The sequence below is a fragment of the Labeo rohita genome, chromosome 17 (assembly GCF_022985175.1).
Source record: "Labeo rohita strain BAU-BD-2019 chromosome 17, IGBB_LRoh.1.0, whole genome shotgun sequence".
In the NCBI taxonomy this organism is placed as follows: Eukaryota; Metazoa; Chordata; class Actinopteri; order Cypriniformes; family Cyprinidae; genus Labeo; species Labeo rohita.
In genome coordinates, this window is record NC_066885.1 from 18,739,387 (window position 1) to 18,754,830 (window position 15,444).

The following is a 15,444-nucleotide window of genomic DNA, read 5'->3' on the forward strand; positions in this document are numbered from 1 at the left end:
TCATTATGATTTGTCTGCACTGTCACAAAAGAAAAATGACCATCCTTAATTGCATGCTATTTTAATTTCAGACTGCTTTGTCTCTGCTCATGTTTCCAATTAGTCAAGGTTTGTTCTCCATTGTCAGGTAAAGCAGTGAAGGAGGCAGAGGCCAACCTGAGACGGCAGCGCCGGCTCTTTCGCTCTCAGGTTATGAAGTACATTGTACCAGGGGCGCGGGTGGTGCGCGGTATCGACTGGAAGTGGAGGGACCAGGATGGCAATCCTGCCGGAGAGGGCACTGTGACCGGAGAGGCTCATAATGGTGAGAACCGGTGTCACTTTTGTGGCTCTTTGTGTGTGCATCCAAGCGTTGATAGCTTGTATAGGACAGCGCAATGTGTAATGCTTATGCCATAGCAGATTTCTGTACAACGGTGTTCAAGGCGTCACTGCATCGGACCACCACATGAAAAGTGGTTTACTGGCCAATCAACAATGGAGTTCAGTGGTACTTCAATGTTTAAGGGAAACAAATTGTGAACATCAAGTGCATTTGCATGTTTTGAGGAGCTTTCTGCAGCAAATCCATCACAAGTGAGGGGGGGAGATGGAGTTACCCATTACTGACGTTCACACAGTAAAACAGAACAAACATTAAATCACATTGGACTTGTTTTCCCAGCATGCCTCAGAGGGACTGCTTTCAGATCAGCCCTTCAAATGTTTTTGTGCAGTTAAAGATAAAAAGCTATGACTGGGCTGATTTGAAACTGGTCTTTCTTCCTGTGTTTACTTCTTGATGTGGTGCTTTCCTCTTGCTTCTATTCTGCATGAAGAAATAATAAAAAAAAAAAAAACATCTGTTTCACACTCTGAAGTTCAATGATAAGTGTTAGATTACTACTTTTTGCTCTCTGCGACTGTCATTCCATACTTTTTTGTTTTTATTAGTTTGCTATTTTGAAGTGCAACCTTTATCCCTCCCCCCCCCAACTTAACAGGTAACATTTTTGATGTCCTACTCGTATTATCTTAAGCATCCACTCTGTTGCTGTTGATTCTTTGAGCAGCCATGTTTCAGTGTGTAAAACAGCCTTTTTAACCTGTCTCCATCAGTCAAGCCAAGTGCATGTTGATGTCACAATTTGCAAGCTCCGAATGAACTCCATTGCAAGTGTATTTGACACTGACCAAAATGATTCTTCTGTTCTTTTTCTTAAGTGGCTTCGTAGCTTGGCATTTGCAAAAATCTACTGCTTTTTTTTTTTTAATTTGTCATTTTCTGTGCTTCGTGTTTCTATCTCACTGCTTCACCTGGACTAGAGTGATTTGGCTATCTCTTTAGATGATTAACAGTGTTTTAAATGTATGAATTGGAGGGGTTTTGCAGATCAATTTGGCCTCGTCCAATGATTTTGGTTTATTCCGTTATTTCTGGTCCAGTGTCGAGCAAAAGCTGTTGTCTTTGACTTGCTGCTGTCTTTCTCTGCTCTCTTGCTGGGTCTCACCCGTTCATATCCCCCCCTCCCTCCCCCACTTTCCAGGCTGGATTGATGTCACCTGGGATGCCGGTGGCTCAAACTCGTATCGTATGGGTGCGGAAGGGAAGTTTGACCTCAAGCTTGCGCCAGGGTACGACCCTGAATCAGCGCCGTCACCCAAACCTGTCTCATCCACTGTTGCAGGCACGCCGCAGTCCTGGAGCAGCCTGGTGAAAAATAACTGTCCAGACAAGGGTGGCTCATCCTCCACAGCGGGGGCCAGTTCCTCTAGCCGCAAGGGTAGTAGCAGTTCGGTGTGTAGCGTGGCCAGCAGCAGCGATATAAGCCTCAGCTCCACCCGAGTGGAGCGCAGAGTCGAGAGCCTCTTGGAGCAGGGAGTAGGCATCGTCGGAGGGCCCCCAGGGGCGGAGGGCCAAGAACCCATAGTTGTGCTTTCTACAGCCGAAGCCGGCTCTGCATCCAGCACCAGCACACTAACTGCAGACACAGGAAGCGAAAGCGGTGAACGTAAAACGCCAGCACCTGATGGCGCTTCAAGACAGTCGGCTGAGTCGACAGCCATCTCTATGGGAATCGTGAGCGTGAGCTCGCCGGACGTCAGCTCTGTTTCGGAATCATCTAGTAAGGACGCTGCATCCCAGAGGCCCTTGTGCTCCGCCACCAGTGCACGGCTGTCCGTCAGCTCACTTTTGGCAGCCGGAGCGCCCATGAGCTCCAGTGCCAGCGTCCCCAACTTGTCATCACGTGAAGCCAGTCTGATGGAGTCGTTCGTTCGCAGAGCACCCAACATGTCTCGCACCAATGCCACCAACAACATGAACCTGAGCCGAAGCAGCAGCGATAACAACACTAACACGCTGGGACGCAATGTAATGAGCACTGCCAGTGAGTATCTTTGGCTGCCCATTCTTCTAACAGATAATACCTGGTTTACGTCAGTGGTTCTTAACCTTTTTGACTCCATAGATGTATATTGTCCACAGCAATATTTTTAGGTCCCTAGCCTGAGTTTAGGTTTTTTTGTTTTGTTTTATTTTTTTCTACCAAAATAAAATATTTTAGAATTGGGCATAACTAGTAAAATATTTTTGTTTTTTGTTTTTTTGATTAATTTGATATTTTGCTTAATCTTAATATTAATGCTTGTTTTAAATTGTCTTGAGGCCCCAGAGTGGCCCCGGCTCCCTGGTTGAGAACCACTGGTTTAGATATTTTTGCAACCTTATGTATTGAATCACTGACTTAAGTGGAGGATTATTATGCAGTTGAGGTCAAAACTTTATGTACTCCTTGCAGAATCTGCAAAGTGTTAATTATTTCACCAAAGTTGGAGGGATCATGCAAAATGCATGTTGTTTTTAATTAAAAGACGTTTACATATAATCTACAAGAGAAAATAATATTTGAATTTATAAAAATTACCTCGTTCAAGAGTTTACTTACGCTTGATTCTTAATACGGTGTTGTTACCTGAATGATCCACAGCTGTTTTGTTTTTTTTTTTTTTTTTTTTTTTTTTTTTTTTAGTGATAGTCGTTCATGAGTCCCCTGTTTGTCCTAACAGTTAAACTGCCTGCTGTTCTTCTGAAAAATTGTGCAGGTCTAAATACCATATTTTTTTAGTACTACCCTTCAGAAGCTACAGAAGATTCTTGCATGTTTCCCAGAAAACAAACTAGATTAAATTTACCCTGATCTTCAAATTCAAAAAGTTTTCACTCCCTGGCTCTTAATGCAATGTTTCCTTCTAAAGCATCAGTGAGTGTTTGAACCTTCTGTAATAGTTGTAATAGTCCCTCAGTTGTCCTCCATGTGAAAAGATTGTTCTCAAAATCATAGTCATTGTTGGAAGGGTTCAAATACACAAAAATGCTTAAAAACCAAATAATTTATGGGACCTGAAGGATTTTTCTGAAGAACAGCGGGCAGTTTAACTGTTCAGGACAAACAAGGGACTCATGAACAACTCTCACTAAAAAAACAAAGAAACATAGCTGTGGATCATTCAGGTAACAACACAGTATTAAGAATCAAGCGTATGTAAACTTTTGAACAGGGTCATTTTTAAAAATTCACCTATTATTTTCTTTTGTGGATTATATGTAAATGTCTTTTGTATGATATATCTTATTCAGGTCAGTACTAAATAAAAAAAAACATGCATTTTGTGTGAATCCTCTAACTTTGGTGAAATATTTAACATTTTGCAAATTCTGCAAGGTATATAAAAACTTTTGAACTTGACTGTATGTGAGAATTGTGCAGGAGATGTTCTCTCAAAATGCACTGTTACTTTAGTGCATTTTAAGAAGAAATGGCAGTATTTCCTGTCAGTTGCAACAGATTCTTTGCTGTGCCCTAGACAAGATTTGGCTTAAAATGTTATACAATTTAATTTGCAAGCTTCTCTGGCCTTTTCAGGATTTATATGACCGCTTTTTCTTGTGATTATGTAACGGCAGCCATTTTGTTGTAGGAGTATTGAGTTACATCCTGCTTTGGATTATTTAAATGTTCTGTGAATATTAACATGACTCAAATTTTTGCCATGATTTGCATATTGCAGCTGTTTGAAGCATGTTTAGTTTGTAGAGCGAGCTTTCAGTTTTTTTTTTTTTTTTTTTTTTACCTGCTTATTTTGTTCTTTTTGGAGACTAATCATAGTTTTTGGGTTTTGTTTGCAGCTTCTCCTCTCATGGGTGCGCAGAGCTTTCCTAACCTTACAACCACTGGTACCACCTCAACTGTTACAATGTCCACCTCCATAGTAACCAGCAGCAATAATGTAGCCACGGCAACTACAGGTTTGTCCGTCGGCCAGTTGCTCAGTAACACGCTGACGACCAGCCTGACCTCTACATCTAGTGAAAGTGACACAGGTCAGGAGGCTGAGTTTTCCCTCTATGGTAGGCCATGTTACATTTGTTATTGACTCTCTTTCCCCTGATCCTTTCTTGGTCTAGTACATACTCTTTTGTCAGCTGTTTTTTTTTTTTTTTTTTTTTTTTTTTTTTTTTTGGCAGATTAATCTCTAATTTCATGTTTTTGCTTATTACTAAACTAATTCTCAGTCTTGTTCTCTGAATTCATCTTCTTGATTTTATTTTTGCAATATGAAAGCTGACTCTTTTTTATTGGTTGTTTTGTCTCACAGACTTCCTGGACAGCTGTCGGGCCAATACATTGCTTGCAGAGTTAGATGACGAAGAGGACTTGCCAGAGCCAGACGACGATGATGATGAGAATGAGGATGACAATCAGGAGGAACAAGAGTATGAGGAAGTTCTGGTACGGTCCAGGGTCAACCTTGGTTACCACGTTCATATTCATAGGGTAAAACCTGTTGTAGTTTCAATAATAGTACAGTGGAAATCCTTTATTTTTGGTTTTCTTCTGTGTTCTCCTTTCTGGGTTACCTGAAATTTGGTGCTTTTTGTTTGTTTTTGTTCTTTTTTAGTTTGGTGAATAGTGGTGTATTTATTGGTTAGGAATGTATTTGGTGTTGCTGTTTTTAATTTATGTTTTTTGCTCGTTTACCAGCATGGTTCCTCTGTGTAGCATGTCTTTGGATAGGTGAAATATGTGTATCTCATTTACAAGCAGTTGAGCATTATGTGTAAGAGAGCTTTACCGCTTTGCTTTTTCTATGGTGGCCTGAAAGGAGGAAGAGGAGTATGAAACCAAAGGGGGTCGGCGCAGGACCTGGGACGATGACTTTGTGCTGAAACGGCAGTTTTCTGCTTTAGTACCTGCATTTGATCCTAGACCAGGCCGGACTAACGTCCAGCAAACTACTGACCTGGAAATCCCTCCACCAGGTACTGTTGATTCTGTAGAAGGGGGTTCAGTTGTTATCACTCTGTTGGCTGCAGTGTTACTGTAGTATTATTTTTAAAAGTATTATAGTATTTATTTATTTATTTATTTATTTATTTATTTATATGTATATTTTCATTTTCAATTTAGTTTTAGTATTTTTTTTTTTTTTTTTTTTTTAGTAATTTAGTCGTTTTTACAATTATATTTTATATAATTTCATTTTAGCTTTTTTTTTTTTTTTTTTTTTTTTTTAATTTAAATAAATCAATTATTTTTAATGGTTTTCATTAGGGGGTCATGAACTGCCTTTATTTTGTTCTGTTCTGAGGTCCATTATAAAGATTTTTACATTAAAAAAAAAAAAAAAAAAACATAATTTATAGGTAACAGACTGTTTTCTGTTTGAACTCTGTAAACGCCCACTGCTATGATTGGCTAACAGTTGTGTATGTTTGACAGCCTGCAACCTTAATAGATGGACACTGCTGTGATTTAGGTCAAAGGGTTAGTTCACCCAAAAATGAAAATTAGCCCATTATTTACTCATCCTCCAGGCATCCTAGGTGTATATGACTTCTTTCTTTCAGACGCATGCAATCAGTTATATTAAAAATTATTCTGGCTCTCCCAAGTTCTGTCATGGCAATGGGCAGGTGTTTCTCTTCATTAGTACAAAACAAGTCCAATAAAGTGCATCCATCCATAATAAAAAGTGCCTTACTCGGCGGCTCCTGACAGCGAAACAGTGTGTGCTTTGTAAGAAAAATATCCATATTTTAAAGGTAATAATCACTTTAATTAGGGCTGGGCGATATGGACAAAAAAAGTATCACAATCATTTTTTTCATATCAGCTGATATCGATAATTATCACAATAAATGTCAAGTCTTTATTTCTTTCAAGTTTAAAGTCAGATTTTTGCTCCAAAGTTAAGGTTATATATGGTTAAATTTATTCTGACCCAGTTGTTTTTTTTTTTGTTTTTTTTTTTTTAATTAAGCATTGGTCTCCCATAGCAGCAAGTGTACATTTTAAATCATGATAAACACAGTTAAAACCACATATAATGGTACCTCCAATACCATGGTAAAAATTTAACTACATGGTTTTATAGGTAGCCTTTTTGTATGAAAAACGGTAGTCTAAGGACATTCAGTATAAATACGCACATGTTATAGCTTAATCACAAATACATACATACTATAATTATATACCATTACTTCTGTAATAAAATGTGAATATCCCACATTGCTGCCACAATACCATGGTGCAGTGAGTGTTACTACAGTAAATCCATGGTAAATGATGGCGATGTGTAATCTACAGCCTTTTGACTGTCTCGTTGCACACAGCTTTAGACTAGTTTGAATCACAGAGTCATTTGTATTCATCACTGAATGCAAGTGTTTCACACTGGATCTCACAGCGCTGTTTAGTGCTCGCGTTATTATAAGGTTTGTATAATCCCTTATATGCAAAGACTGTTTTTACACAACTTGGCACTGTACAGCATCTTGTTGTCTTCTGAGCCATATGTATTTTTTGGTTTCTGCATAGACCTACGTTTGCCTCTCTCGTTATTTATACTACATGCGCTAATTGGTGGGCGGTCTAAGCAGGCAGTGATGTAAGCAGGGATTGATTTTCAGCGCAGATGGGGTTTAGAGACGCTGTTATATCAGAGAGTGTCACATTCCACAACCTGACGTTTTGGTAGATTGGCTTTAATATAAGCTATTTTTAGACTAACAAGCAAGCTTTGAGTTCTGAAACTTATAGGATGTTTTTATAGTACAATGACCTTTTATATGTCAAAAGATCAATGGAATTTAGATTTTTTTTTATTTATTTATTTTTTAACAATAACACTGGTTGGCTGCTGAGTCAAGCATGGAAATCCATTGTGATTTTTACATTGCAAATTATATTTAATGTGCTTACAGGTACACCTCGCTCAGAGGTGCAGGAGGAGGTGGAGTGCACGCCTTCTCCCCGTCTGGCTCTCATCTTGAAAGTAGCAGGTCTAGGGACAACTCGAGAAGTAGAACTACCTCTCAACAACTACAAGTCCACCATTTTCTATTATGTCCAGAAGCTTCTCCAGCTCTCATGCAATGGTGCTATTAAACCCGACAAACTTAGACGCATCTGGGAGCCTACATATACGTGAGTCTATTGTTTAGAATGTTTCCTTTTTTTTTTTTTTTTTTTTTTTTTTTTTTTCCCTAGATGTTAATAAACATTTGTTTTTTGTTTTATGTTTTTTTTTTGTAGGATAATGTACAGAGAGTTGAAGGATTCTGACAAAGAAAGAGAAAGTGGAAAGATGGTAATGACACGTTTTTAACATCACTGCTCCACGCAATCTCTCTACCTATCTTCCTTTCCTTCGCTCTCTTCGGCTCATTAAAATCTTGGCTGTGATTTTTCTGTGGCTGTCCCCAATGTGTAAATTCTCTTTCTTAGTAAACTGTCTGTCAGCCGTCACTAACCTTAAAGCCAGGAGACTGTGAAATGACTACACCAGTGGTATCTATTGTTAAATGCACGGGCCTCTCTAGTGGTTAAACCTACTGTAATGCATGTGTATTGCGTGAGACTTTACAATCAGGAAAGACCAACATTTGGTTCTTCCTGTTGTAGGGTTGCTGGTCTGTAGAGCATGTGGAACAGTACCTTGGCACAGATGAATTACCAAAGAATGACTTGATAACCTACATGCAGAAGAATGCAGACTCAACTTTCCTGCGCCACTGGAAATTAACCGGCTCTAATAAAAGTATTAGGAAAAACAGAAATTGTTCGCAGCTCATAGCTGCATACAAGGTATAGAATGCCATCGGATGTGCATATATATATCTATACATACCATCTTTATTTTCCCTTCTCTGTTTTTCAAGTATTTTTCTATTTCTTGCTTGACTGTCACTTGTGTAGCCACCTGTTAGACAGTTGTTGCTGTCCTTATGTAACTTTTAATGCCTAAATGGGTGTAAATGTTGTACCATGAAAGTTTTTAGGTGTCATTGTGGACTTTGTTCTCTATTTGGTTTGATTTTTACATTTTTGTTGTCGTTTTTGGCCATAAACTATATAATTTTGTAAGAATTGCGTTGTTACAGGTCTGTTGTGATTTGTTATAAAAGGGCTGGGAGGAAAAATTCCGAGTAGTTTGTGTTAACACTGCATGTATGGTTTTGCAGGACTTCTGTGAGCGTGGCTGCAGATCTTCAGGCCTGAGTTCAGGGACGTTGTCCGCCACACAGAGCTGTGACATCCTGAGTGCTGCACGCGAGCAGGCTCAGGCCAAGGCTGGCTCAGGACAGAGTGCCTGCAGCGTAGAAGACGTACTGCAGCTCTTGCGCATCCTCTTTACCATCGGAGGAGAACCCTCATCCGGCCGCACACTACAGGAAGGTAAGGAACTCATCCACACAGCATTGTCTTTAGTGAGTTGTTTTTTTTTTTTTTTCATTAGTATGCATTTAAAAGTCATATTTCTTTGTGTAGATGTGGAAGAGCTGCAGTTCAATGCATCACCTGAGGAATTCACCAGCAAAAAAATCACAACCAAAATACTGCAGCAGATTGAGGTAATTTGATGTGTTAATACAGTACCATTGAAAAGTTTGGAGTCAGAAATTATATTCCTGTAAATGTAAATGTTTCTGTTTTTGTTTTGTCTTGTAGGAGCCACTGGCCCTGGCTAGCGGGGCTCTCCCAGACTGGTGTGAGCAGTTAACCAGCAAGTGTCCTTTCCTCATACCATTTGAAACCCGGCAGCTTTATTTTACCTGCACTGCATTTGGAGCCTCCAGGTCTGTGATTGCAGTATTGAAAGAGATTTTTACTTCATGCAATATTCTAAAATATTAAATCAGTGAAACGGTGATTCGAGAATGTGCATCTATCTCTAGGGCTATTGTCTGGCTCCAGAACCGAAGAGAAGCCACTATGGAACGTTCCCGGCCATCCACTACGGTTCGACGTGATGATCCTGGCGAGTTCCGTGTGGGTCGGCTCAAGCACGAGCGTGTCAAGGTGCCTCGCGGAGAGAGTATGATGGAGTGGGCTGAGAGTGTGATGCAGATACATGCTGACAGAAAGTCTGTACTGGAGGTAAATGATACAACATAATGTTTGCGAAACATACATGTACAGTTTTGTTGCATTTGGCATGTCTTTTTTGTTTTACTGACAGCAAAACTTGAGCTCCACAAGTCTATGTAAAACATAACCGTGATTTTAGCATGATACAAATAGCATCTTGTGCAACAGTGGAAGCAAAAACATACAAAGGAGTTTGATGATTTGCTTGGGCTCAGCCCCCTGGTTGAGAATTAGATCTGCCCTCAGCTGAAGTCTTTTCTGGTCAACTAGTAGTCATTCATTTCAACATGCCTGCAAACTAGTCGTTTTTCGGTGGGGAAGGGGGGCACGGAGGGAGAGAGATTGCAAGGTCATAGACTAGAGTGACACCATAGGTGTCGTCTTGAAGCGGGGCTGTGCATGACATCAAAGCACTGCGAAAGCAACAGAGTCCAGACGGCTCCACATGCTTTCAGATCGAACATTTTTTCGACATCCGGTCAGTCTGCCGATTTTGAGCCGGTCTACTTTGATGTCGCACTTAAGCTCACATCCGCATGTAAACGTGTCGAAAGTTTGCAATTTGTAATACAATATTGACTGTTTTTGCTCAAGTTTGCTGACGAAAAGCCACAACAGAACTGTTGTGTCTCCCAGCAACATAACAGTGTTTTCTTAATGAATGAATCCACATTTTTGAACAGATGGAGTGAGTCAATGATGAGTGAGTCAGTAACCCATTCATAAAGACCCATTCACTTGCCTCGATTCTGAATGAATCAGCCATTTGAACGAATGAGCTGAATGAATGACTAAATGACTCGCTCATTAAAACAATCATCTGTCATTTGCCGTCATCTACTGGTGGTTTGGATTCATATTTAAAAGTATTGCATTTTCCCCAACATTTATAACTTGTATGTTTAAAAATATATAAAACATTTATCTTATAAAATTATTTATGCATTTGAAATTTTGTGGTGTAAATACATTCTCCTCAGCTTTATCAAACAGTGTGTAAATAAATGCATCTAATGCCACTTTGGATGCAGCTTCTGTTTCCTCTGCAGTTGAAAGATGGAGTTTGTTGATAGTATGCGCACGCTAAAAATTAGCAAAATTAAATTACTCTACTGCTCACAAAGAAAAGTATGAACACAAATGATGACAGAATTGCACTGTCCAAAAAGTTTGGCCCCCAGCCCCCCCTACAAGGTTTATATTCTGACAGAATAGTTGGTGGCACTGACTCGTCGTGTCTGCAGTAGTGGATGCGCCTGTATGCATGTTTCATACGGATTACATAATCTGAGAATATTTATTTCCCGTTTGAATTGCTTTCTATAGATATATTTTTCATATCTGTAAGGAAAGCGTACACCGTTTCGGTTAAGTTCAAGTTCACAGAGACTGAGATGGCAGAAAGTGCATTTGGTTTGCTTTCATTATTTTACAAAAGCGAAATGTTTTGTTGTTGTTGTGAGTGCACACGAATGAATGTAGAGTCTTTACAGATTCGAAAGATGTATTACTCTTATCTGTATGACCAAAAATAACAGCATATTTTAAGAGGAAGTGATCACACCAGCGCTTCTATCTTTGGTGCAGCAAACACGCTATTATTCAGCTTCCACACTTTGCACAGACACTTAAATAGCGCACATTTTTCTAGCAGTGGCCATGTAAAGTTGCTGCTACTTTAGATGATAAGCCATATTTTAGGTCAATCAATTATAGGCAAGCATTTTAATGTCCTTCCCAATGTATTACCACATAGACCAGCCGTTAATGATCTGTCCGTCATGGACTGTGCGACTTTGCCACTTCCTGTGGAGTTTTACTTTTTTTGTTTGTTTGTTTGTTTTTGTTTGTTTCCTGCGAAGCCTCTCCTTGTCAGCTAACAGTTATTTGACTGTTAGGGGGCAGCCCTAATGAGAACCACTGCTCTGCAGCAGAAATCTATTGAAGAAGACTGATAATGTTTGTTATTTTGTACAGGTGGAGTTCCAGGGGGAGGAGGGCACTGGTCTTGGACCCACTCTGGAGTTCTATGCTCTTGTGGCTGCAGAGTTCCAGAGGACTTCCCTTGGTATCTGGCTCTGTGACGACGACTTCCCAGATGATGAGTCTCGTCAAGTGAGTATTTGGCTGTTTCACGTTAAGGCACAAGCCCAGATATGACATTGTTTTTCATTTGGCTGATTAATGAACATATTCATTGTTTATCAGGTGGATCTGGGCGGTGGCCTGAAACCACCAGGCTATTATGTGCAGCGTTCCTGCGGCCTTTTCCCTGCACCCTTCCCTCAGGACAGTGATGAACTGGAGCGTATCACCAAGCTTTTCCTGTTCCTTGGCATCTTTTTAGCCAAATGCATCCAGGACAACCGGCTCGTCGACCTGCCCATATCCCAGCCTTTCTTCAAATTGCTCTGTATGGGCGACATCAAAAGCAACATGAGCAAGCTACTTTATCAAACTCGTGTCGAGTCAGACTGCCACTTCTCTGAAATCCAGTCCGAAGCCTCCACCGAGGAGGGTCAGGACACGTATTCGGTGGGTAGCTTTGATGAAGACTCCAAGTCCGAGTTCATCCTTGACCCACCCAAGCCCAAGCCACCAGCTTGGTATCACGGCATCTTGACCTGGGAGGACTTTGAACTGGTGAATCCTCACAGAGCACAGTTCCTGAAAGAGCTGAAGGCACTCTCTGTGAAGCGCAGACAGATTTTGGGCAATAAGAGTCTGTCAGAGGATGAGAAGAATACACGGCTACAGGATCTCATGCTGAAGAACCCTATGGGCTCTGGCCCACCACTTAGTGTAGAAGATCTAGGGTGAGAAATGCATATCACTTAGTACGTTAATCAATAAAAATTAGGCAACACTTATTTTAGAGTCTTCTTGTAATACGTTTCATATATACATGCCTTGTAATAACAGGTAATTATACATGATTACAAGCAACTAGTAAAAACCAAACCCTAACCTTTTACTAAAATGCATGTTAATTAACATTAATTAACATGTTAATTATTCAGTACTTAATTGTGTAGTTAGAGTTTGAGAGATGCATTTCAGGAATGTTACTTCCTTGCTTTTTGCAGGGTGTTTTATTTATAGACGTTACTCATCTAACGTTTTATTTTTGTTATTAGATTAAATTTCCAGTTCTGTCCGTCGTCCAAAGTACATGGTTTCTCAACAGTAGACTTGAAGCCCAATGGAGAGGATGAGGTAAGTCACATGTTGTCCGGACACATGATCTAGTGTCCTGTGTGTACTGTTGTACAAAATCCTGGTGATTCATCCATTCCAAACAGTCTGCCTCTCTATGAAACGAAAATCTTTTTTATTTATTTATTTATTTATTTATTTTTTTGGAAAAATCCATATATATTCATTTACATCTGTTTTTCAAGCCCTTTTTTCTTGGAAAAAAGTATCAGTGTATCCAAAAATATTAAGCAGCACAGCTGTTTTCAACATTGATGATCATAAGAATTTTTCTTGAGCACCAAATCAGCCTATTAGAATGATTTCTGAAGGATCATGTGATACTGAAGACTGGAGTAATGATGCTGGAAAAAAATTACAAATTAATTTATTTCACAATGTTGTTTTTGATCAATTAAATGCAGCTTTGTGAGAATAAGACTTTAAAAAAAGGTGTATGTGTGTTTTAAACACACTTTATGCTTAGCATTTGTAATTATGTAATGCATGTCTTTGGTATCGCCCTGTGCAGAATATAAGATACAAGTATAGAATAAGACATGAATGCTAATAATTCTTCTGTCCTCTCATCAGATGGTCACCATGGAAAACGCAGAGGAATACGTAGAGCTCATGTTTGACTTCTGCATGCACACAGGAATCCAGAAGCAAATGGAAGCCTTTAGAGGTATGACACGATTGGCAGGCCTCAAATAATCTAATGCCTTTCAAGACATTCTGGCTACACAGTTCAAGTACATGTAACTTTGTTATAATATCTGAAGTTCATAAGAGGTATAAACTTCATGTTGCTAAATGGGAAATGTAAAACGGTGAAAAGTATATGTAACTTGAAATACGTGATTATTTGTTGTAATGGCATTCTGTATGTGCTTTGTTACAGAGGGCTTTAACAGGGTGTTTCCTATGGAGAAGCTCAGCTCATTTAGTCATAAAGAGGTGCAGATGATCTTGTGTGGTAACCAGTCTCCATCCTGGACCGCTGAAGACATCGTTAACTACACAGAACCTAAACTTGGCTACACACGAGACAGGTAGACACTATTGTTATTTGTACATTTTATGATGGCATACACAGGTAGGTCTGTGATTTATTTCTTGTTTGTTTTTATATATACATGATATGCTTAAAACATATCATCAGTAGTGTAGTTTATTCAGAATGATTACCAAGACAATCATATTCCTTTCCAGTCCACTTCCAGAACAAAAATGTACAGATAATTTACTCATCCCCTTGTCATCCAAGATGTTCATGTCTTTCTTTCTTTCTTCATTCGTAAAGAAATTGTGTTTTTTGAGGAAAACATTTCAGGATTTTCTCCATATAATGGACTGCTATGGGTGCCCTGAATTTGAACTTTCAAAATGCAGTTTAAATGCAGCTTCAGATGATCCCAAATGTGGTTGTAAATGATCCCAGCCGAGGAAGAAGGGTCTTATAAAGATCGGTTACTTTCATAAAAATAATACAATTTATTTTTTACGTCAAACGCTCATCTTGTCTTACTCTGCCTGGACTTTTTTTCCGGTTGAAGACAATTACTTTAAAAAGTACTGTAAAAAGTATTTAAAGTATATTTTATTTAATGAAAACAACCGATCGTTTTGCTAGATAAGACCCTTCTTCCTCGGCTGGGATTGTTTACAACCGCATTTGGGATCGTTTGAAGCTGCATTTAAACTGCATTTTGAAAGTTCAAATTCAGGGCACCCATAGCAGTCCATTATATGGAGAAAATCCTGAAATGTTTTCCTCAAACACAATTTCTTTATGGCTGAAGAAAGAAAGACATTAACATCTTGGATGACAAGGGGGTGAGTACATTATCTGTAAATTTTTGTTCTGGAGGTGGACTCCTCTTTTAAAGGGAAAGGAATATGATTGTCTTGGTATACATTCTGAATAAACTGCATTACTGATGATATGTTTTAGGTAAGATATTAAAGTGACAGTAAAGACATTTAAATTATTACTAAATATTTCTATTTCAAATAAATGCTGTTCTTTTGACCTTTCAATTTATCAAAGCAGCAGAACTGTTTTCACCAGTTTGATAATAAATGTTTATTGAGCACCAAGTTAGAATGATTTCTGAAGGATCATGTGATACTGAAGACTGGACTAATGATGTTGAAAATGAACGTTTTGGACAGAGTATGTCAATCTGGTTATTTTATTGTATTGCAGTCCTGGTTTCTTGCGCTTTGTGCGAGTGCTGTGTGGAATGTCATCAGATGAGAGGAAAGCCTTCCTCCAATTCACCACAGGCTGTTCGACTCTGCCCCCTGGTGGACTGGCCAACCTCCATCCACGTCTCACAATAGTCCGGAAGGTAAGGTTACTGAAATCCATGAAGCTAAAACCCAGCCAGTAAGATAATTTTAACAACTAACACTAGCTATGTGTCCATCACCCTGTTTTTATGCACATTTTGAAGTATCGCCTCAGAAACTAATGATGTAAATGCCAAAATTCAGGAAAAATCCCTTAATTTGCAAAAAGTTCTTACACTCGCGGTTTTTGAATTGTGCGAAAAAGGGTTAATGCACATAATGGGAGATGGAAACGCATTTTGCAAATAAATTCCTCCATTTGTGTCAAAAAAGTCATGTGACTTTGCACTATGAGACGGGATAGCTTGACTAACCGGCAGACCGATCTCATTGCACAGCGTCTGAAATGTTATTGTCATTCTGAAATGCCCAAACAAAGTATTTTTGTATAATCACCTCCCAGAACTCTTACATAACTGAGTTCCCAAACAGTAGGCATCCACCTCTAAAAGCAGTGACCGCATTTATTGTGTTTCAT

The 15,444-nt window shown here is 39.2% G+C and overlaps 1 protein-coding gene across 8 annotated transcripts in view; it reads left to right on the forward strand.

The window, feature by feature from the left end:
* The window catches only part of hectd1 (HECT domain containing 1), a 34,581-nt gene that overhangs the window by 17,946 nt on the left and 1,191 nt on the right, over positions 1-15,444 (forward strand). Inside the window, exons 24-41 of one of the 8 annotated variants that reach the window (XM_051133691.1) lie at positions 128-304; positions 1,527-2,369; positions 4,169-4,390; positions 4,639-4,817; positions 5,146-5,302; positions 7,247-7,469; positions 7,578-7,632; positions 7,947-8,129; positions 8,507-8,720; positions 8,814-8,896; positions 8,994-9,121; positions 9,221-9,422; positions 11,391-11,528; positions 11,622-12,229; positions 12,551-12,629; positions 13,203-13,296; positions 13,513-13,663; positions 14,821-14,965. In XM_051133691.1, coding sequence (XP_050989648.1) covers positions 128-304; positions 1,527-2,369; positions 4,169-4,390; positions 4,639-4,817; positions 5,146-5,302; positions 7,247-7,469; positions 7,578-7,632; positions 7,947-8,129; positions 8,507-8,720; positions 8,814-8,896; positions 8,994-9,121; positions 9,221-9,422; positions 11,391-11,528; positions 11,622-12,229; positions 12,551-12,629; positions 13,203-13,296; positions 13,513-13,663; positions 14,821-14,965 — 3,881 coding nt within the window. The remainder of the gene's footprint in view (positions 1-127; positions 305-1,526; positions 2,370-4,168; positions 4,391-4,638; positions 4,818-5,145; positions 5,303-7,246; positions 7,470-7,577; positions 7,633-7,946; positions 8,130-8,506; positions 8,721-8,813; positions 8,897-8,993; positions 9,122-9,220; positions 9,423-11,390; positions 11,529-11,621; positions 12,230-12,550; positions 12,630-13,202; positions 13,297-13,512; positions 13,664-14,820; positions 14,966-15,444) is intronic. The other 7 variants (XM_051133693.1, XM_051133694.1, XM_051133692.1 and 4 more) reach the window with 7 other exon arrangements.